The 7,167-nt window shown below is 33.7% G+C and overlaps 1 protein-coding gene across 1 annotated transcript; it reads right to left on the reverse strand.

The window, feature by feature from the left end:
• Positions 1-3,759: 3,759 nt before the first annotated feature.
• On the reverse strand, positions 3,760-5,772 carry LOC124631494 (carbonyl reductase [NADPH] 1-like). The gene has a single exon (XM_047165917.1). The coding sequence runs from the start codon at positions 5,750-5,752 to the stop codon at positions 4,922-4,924; it is 831 nt and encodes a 276-aa protein (XP_047021873.1). The 5' UTR covers positions 5,753-5,772; the 3' UTR covers positions 3,760-4,921.
• Between the last annotated feature and the right edge of the window lie 1,395 nt (positions 5,773-7,167).

A 7,167-nucleotide genomic window follows, 5' to 3' on the forward strand; every position in this document is an offset into this window, starting at 1 on the left:
GCACCAATTTAAATACATATGTGTACAGTAAGACCCTAATTACTCTTTTTATATGCATACGGAAAATAAATCCTTTGGGGACACACAGCATAATATAAACACAAAAAAAATCAAAATACAGAGTCAGGTAAAATTTACCCGACTACAAAAAGTGGTGCATTCTCGTTAGCAAGGTTCCATCTTAGCTAGCAATTAGTTGCCGTGAACAAAATCGCTCGACTAGGCAAAAAGGCAAAAGGCAGTCTGAAAGTTCAATTAATTAACTCATCAGTGAGAAAAAGTTAAGGCAGTCGCAACATCGCTTTGGATACAATCACTTTACTTTACTACTTGTGCTTTATTTATTAGTTTACTTCTCGGTTGTGTATGGGGTATTACCCCAGTTGTATATGGCGTTTATGAATGATTCAGATAGTTATTAAATTCACTTCCTTATCGCCTGAAATGACTAGCTTATGACAAGTTTTCTATCTTTGGAGAAAATATTGTATTTTTTTTGAGTTACATTACATGTAGAATACGCACACACATATCTGTGCCTAATAAATGATTTCATGATAAAAGACATTTAGCATGATCTGGGATACAGCTTCTGAAAATTATTCTTGAAAAAGAAAACCTGGCCTATAATGATCTACCATAATGCACAGATTCTTAAAGGTTTTTAGACAACAGTCTGTGCAATTCTTCCGAAACGTCGGAAAAATAAAAAAGTATCGCACCTACCTTTACATACAGTATCGCGATTATTTATAAATATGTACACATTTTTACATCTTAAATCACAAAAAAAAAACGACCAACAATTTAAGGCCATATTTAATGGAAACAATGAACAGTTTGTAGCGTCGTCTGCGATGTCGCGCGCACGCCGTGCCGCTGCCGCTGACGCGTCATTACGGGCTTTGTGCCGCGACGCGCCGCCTTGTCGCCTTGTCGCGGCTCACTGTGTGTTTAGAAACACCAGCTTTTCAATGGTAATGCGATTTAAAATGTGTTGAGGTTTTGTGTGGTTTATTGTGTTTTTTAAGAATTAAGTATGTAATTATTTTGTTTTGTGAATTATTTCTAGGAAACTTGAAGTGCCCTTAAATCCTATTGCGATTTCGTGTTTTTGATAGAACTAGGCAAAAAATTACGCATATATGTATATAGTCGAATGGAGAACCTCTTCCCTTTTTTTTAAAGTCGAGTTAGTTTAAAACCCCAGAAAAACGAAACCAGGCCGTCCAACTTTTGAAATTTTATTACGTTTCATACTGTAATTCAAGATTACAACTGATTCAAGGTACCTACTGCCTTATTGCGTAAACAAAAATATGAAACCAATTCAGTTCGTCTGTTTTATATTAAAATCAGTAAACACACGCTACTCAAGAGCAGACTTTTTGAAATTTCAATTTCAACACAAATCCAGAGAAACGTAATTCTTAACAAAATTTCCTGTAATTAAAAGAAGAAACAGTTGCGTCCACAAAAGTTAATGTTTATTAAAATATAAAGAAACAATTATGTTTCTTACCTTTTTAGTGCCTACGGTATTTCAGAGATTTATTTACCTTACTTGGGTAAGTATAATTTTTGTTTGCGTTTAGTGAATTTGTTTAATGAAGCAAGCTTTAGGGCTCATTTTAATGTACTTTTATACAGATATAGTCCTCTAAAAACAAAACCGAATCTTAGATTTTGTTTACAGTTTTCTATATATCACACATTATACATGACATTTTTCATAAAATATTTTAAGTCTGTGTCGTTAGAGTATCATGACGCCATCTTTCTTTTTAAGACTCACCAAGAAATCTAATTTCAAATTCTAATGAACTATCCTATGTTTTCTAACATAGGAAAGAATATTTTAACTTAGCATTTAAATGAAGTTTTAAGTAAATGTGAATTCTCAGGTGAAGCGAATTAAAGACACAACTTAACGGAAGAAATAATCTAATCCTCCCGTTTAATTGAAAGTCATACAGGTGTGCCAATCGAAATTAGCTCTTACTACATCGGATTAAGGTTTACAAAACTTCGACACTTAAAGACAATCTGCAGTTCTACGAAACGATCAGTGAAATTACCTACGGAGATAGTAAAAGGTGATTTTACGAGAGCTCAGGTACCTGTGTATTCTTCGATGTACAAATAGAACGGCTTTCACGGTATACACTGACGGGTTTGTGCTATTATTAGGTCGATAAACGCGTGGACGGCGCGCGATGAATGCAAAACATACAGTTCGGTCGATGTTTGTGTGAATTTGGCACAATTTTGGTGCGGAGATTATTTTTGACAGGCGCCTTATATTGTCACAGCTGAAGAGGGACTCATGAGATATATTGTGGCTGAAATGACGGATTTATATGCGAATATTTTAGCTCAGAATGAGTGCATGACTAACTAATATTTTGTGTATATGCGAAAGTTTACTATACTTTTACAAAAAGGGTGAACTTAATTACATACTTACTTATTTTATGCAGATGTTGGAGCCAACTGGTTGAAGTAGTCATTCAATTAAACAGCTAGACCTTTGAATGTACAACAGTAGGTATTCAAATAACCTGTGTAAGGATATAGAATTACCTCACTCTCTTAGAATCCTGAATAAACGCTAGAAATATCACTTATTTACTTTATATGTATAGTGTATATAAGAGCGAGAGAGAACCTAAGAGTGACAGAGATATACCCACTATACATATCCATGTCATTCTTATCATGTTGTTTGAAAATATTGACCGATTAGTTTATTATTCACGAGAGCTAAACAACAGCAAAACTAAAGTTAGCCATCATAAACAAGGTCATTTTGCTACTTTTAACAGACAAACATTAAATTTAATGTTCTTCATATTTATTTAGGGTTAGGCACTGAAGGGCTCAAAAGGCCAGCGTTTGTGGTCCTTATAAAAACAAAGAGCAGCTGAACTATTTATTGTACCTGTAGGTATGGAAATAAAACGGCACTACTTTGCTTATCACGTGATTTTGCCTGCGTTCTGATATAACTACACCACTTTACTCGGAAGAACTTGTGACCTATGTATTTTATCTAAATCAGTTCAGGCATTATCGTCAAAAAATAATTAAGTTGGTACTCAGTATCGTTTCTTAGTTATTAAATTTAAAAAGCCGTGTCTATGCCCAACCTGGGAATTCAAACCATGACTTTATGATCACAAACTTCATTAGGTACTTCCAGTTTGAAGTTGCAAACTCCATCGTGGCAACGAAAATAATTAAATGAACTACAAATAAAAATATTCTCATGATTGAAATAAATTCGAATTGGTTCGTTTTTAGGGTTCCGTACCAAACGGGGTGAAACGGCACCCTATTACTCAGACTTCACTGTCCGTTTATCACTAGGCTGTACACTATGTACCAACTAACTCACTCATCAAACAGGTAAAATTTTCACTGATGAAGTTGATGTGTTATTGTTACAGCTAAAATAACAAATCATATAAACTGCAAAAAAATAAATATTTTAGAGGGCTAATACCACAAACATGATTTATTGCTCGTTGTACAGATAGTTGTACCGAACCCTTTGTCCGAGAGTCATTCGCTCTTGGCCAGTTTTTTTAATTTAAATGCTGTACTCGTACATTCCTCTATTTATCAAATATACAGTTTAAATTCTCCAATTAGTTATTTCCGCCAATAAAACGTTTTATCGTTTAAACTGAATTCATTTCAAATATTAATTTATTATAAAGCACTTTCAATTATTTATAAATTAATGAACAAATATTGTACAGTTAAAATATTTTAATTGTAACTGGAATTCTTTCCAAAATCTAAATAAAAAATAAAAATCTAAATCCTTACTTTGAAAAACACTTATCCTGGTTTCGTATGGGTTCTTTGTAAAATAATAATATAATAACGAATCAGAATGTAACTAAGTTATACGTATTAATATTATAACTAACCTCCACCATGATAACTATTTTTAGCACCTGAACTAATGTGAATAGCTAATCTTTCATACATGGGCTATCTAAAACTGAAAGTATTTTTCAAATTAGACCAGTTGTTCCTGGGGTTAGCGCGTTCAAACAAACTGCAATCCTAATAGGAACATTCATACTTATTCATTAAACATAACATGAATCTTGTTATTGAATGAAGTGTTTTAGGTTAAACCACATTATCGTTTCTACATACTTTATGTTAGCTTGTTAGTTACCTAACAAGAGCTGTGTTCTGTGCTATCCAGTTCAGTTACAATTTATTTATAAACATTATCATTAATGACTTAAATAATTATAATTTACTATCAGTTGTTTGAACAACACGATAAGACCAGTGTTTTGTATATCTTTACTCCAAATAATTGTATTAAAAGAGTGAGTCCATATGAAATCATGAATCGTAAGTAGAAGCATTTCTTTTTAATGTGAAAATAAAAGACTTTTTTGGAAGATGTTCACTCAATGTATTTGATATTCAGTTACGTTCATACTGTTTTCACAATTATCTCGGTTGTAGCATTCATTAAGACGGTCCATTTCCAAAAATATATATTCTTACATGTATCTTCAAACATACATCTTTAAATATCTTCTGTTAACATTTACCATAATTATTTTACATGTTTTCAGGAAAGTTCTAAAGAACAACAGACTCTTTTTATAATTAAAAAAAAAAAACTTTAATTCATACTCAATACCTTTTCTATTCGCAATCATAAAGCAGTAATAAGATGACTTAAACGCACGTGACTACGCCTAAACCTAGAGTAATAATAAATTAATTAAATACTATTTGATACTGAACTTCACTATTATTAACAAATCACCAATAGCTCCATTAAAAATACTATTCAATTGTATAAACAAAATGATGAACAAACAAACTTCATCACTGCTGTTTCACCATATCACTAGTACAGTTATTAAAGAGCACTAATTAATCACACGGTCGTCACTTCTACATAGGGGTCAGAGTTCCATTCAATCACAGAATAGTTGCTCCACACGAAATTACCCTTCAGTGACAGAGGTGCTTCAAAGGCCAAGTACAGGATCGCTTTAGCTCCTTCCTCATACATCTTCGCCGTTTTTCTTCCTTCTCTGCTGTTCAAATTCCCAGGGTTAACGCAGTTGATCACTATTCCTCTGTCTGCCCATTCTCTGTGTTGTAAGAATGTGACGGCATTTAAAGCGACTTTGCTCACAGAATGCACACTCATGCCCCACCCCTCAGTCTTCTCGGTCCCTCTTCTAGCTGCCTGTTCGTAATCTTGCAAAATAGCAACCAGCTCATCTTCAGTTAGTTTCGGATCACTTATTCTCTGTCTAATTTCATCGTTCTCTATAGTAGCTAGCAATCCAGCAGGGCCAGAAACGTTCACAACTCTGGCGTTCTCATTAAGTATCGGGTACACTAACTTCCCAAAATTGATATATCCATAGAAATTGACACTGAGCGTTCTTCTAACAATTTCAGCGTGAGATATTTTCTTCTCTGGCACGTAGTCGGTCACGTTTATGATCAAGTCTATTCTCTCGTCTAAATCTTGGATGTAATGTCTGACCTTGATAATACTCTTGGTGTAAGTGACGTCCATTTGTAAGAAGTTCAGATCTAAGTTTTCTCTTTCCAGGTTTTTGAGTATGTTGAATCCCGTGGTCTCGTCTTCTGCGGTGAAGTAGATTTTTCCATGGTAGTTTTCTGTTAGTTTCTTGAGTACTTGGTAGCCGAGGTTACTGGCGGCGCCGACGACTAGAGCGACGTCGTACATGGCGAGCGATACTATATAATGTGAGTTTATCACGTTATCGCGCGATCAGTTATGTGCCTTATCACCTCTGACAATGTAATGTTCTGAGATAAAGTTTTTGCTCGAGATAAGAGTGACACAGTTTTAGATGCAGATGCTGTATATTATGTACTGGAGTTTGAGAGTTGGAAGATTTTTAGTTGTTTACGTCATGTAGTTTATGACTTAGTATGGTGTAGGTATGCAACATTTTTGCTTTGAATACATAATGGTATTATTTCTTTCATCGCAGAAATTAAATACCATACAAGAATAAAACAAGTTGCAAACAAGTACTTATCGACTGCAAGCAAGCAATACCTCCTATCTGACTCCGGGTGGATTTTAAAGGGGAACAATAAAACTTAATAAAATCCTTATTCCGAGGTTAGGTATAATGAGATACTGAAAATCCAAGTTTTCTTTTTCTAAGCATAGTATTGATTAATAAAGTTTTTTGTTTTTATTTTGAATCTAAAGGTAGTTTATGGTAGATACAAGTTTTTTGGTTTTTTGAAACAAAAATGTCAGATAGGAGGTATTGCTTGCTTGCAGTCGTTATGTATCTTTAGCCTATAATCTCGATGCTCATTATTGCAAAATAGCTAGATAGAGAGTTAGAGTGTTATTATAAAAGAAAAAACATTATTTTTGCATAAAAACTCTTCAAGGAAAATTATTAATCAACTGAAGCCGTAACGAGTTAAAGAGCGGAAAAAATATTATTATTTTCTCAGCAAAGAATCGTTAGAAACTAGATCTATTGTAAAATTAAAGTGTTTTACTGCATTATCATTTAAATAACACTTTAATGCGTTTAGTCGGTTTTAAGGATAAAAATGAAAACGCTGAGTCAGACCACATTTTTACATTGTTATCTGCTAAATAAGCTACAGTTATCTAGAAATACCCGAATGATAAATAGCTATTTAACTGCGTATTTTACATACCTCATACCTACTAATATTATAAACCAGAAGAGTTATTTCCTCATAAACGCGGTAATCTCAGGAGTTTCTGGACCGATTAAAAAAACATTTTATATAGCCCATTTATCATGGAAGGCTATGGGCTTTTTATCCGGGTGTGAGGAGTAGTGTTCATGTGACTCGGGTGAAACGCTGGCGGAAAGTACATAGTTAAGTACAGATGACACATCAACTTACCTCAGTCTATCTCTTCAATAGATTTTCAACTTTACCTTATCTCATTAGTGGAAGGTTAATGTTCGATTGGTGTTTGTCAGATTCAGGTAGGTTGACCTGCTGGCATCTGTGCTAACTCTACAGTATTTTTTTTGTTACTTTTAATTATATCTTCATAATTCAAGTTTATTATTGAATCGGTAGGTGTGTTAGATAACGAGATAAAAGTATTTACAATCGAATTCCTAATTA

Source organism: Helicoverpa zea, chromosome 6 (assembly GCF_022581195.2).
Source record: "Helicoverpa zea isolate HzStark_Cry1AcR chromosome 6, ilHelZeax1.1, whole genome shotgun sequence".
In the NCBI taxonomy this organism is placed as follows: domain Eukaryota; kingdom Metazoa; phylum Arthropoda; class Insecta; order Lepidoptera; family Noctuidae; genus Helicoverpa; species Helicoverpa zea.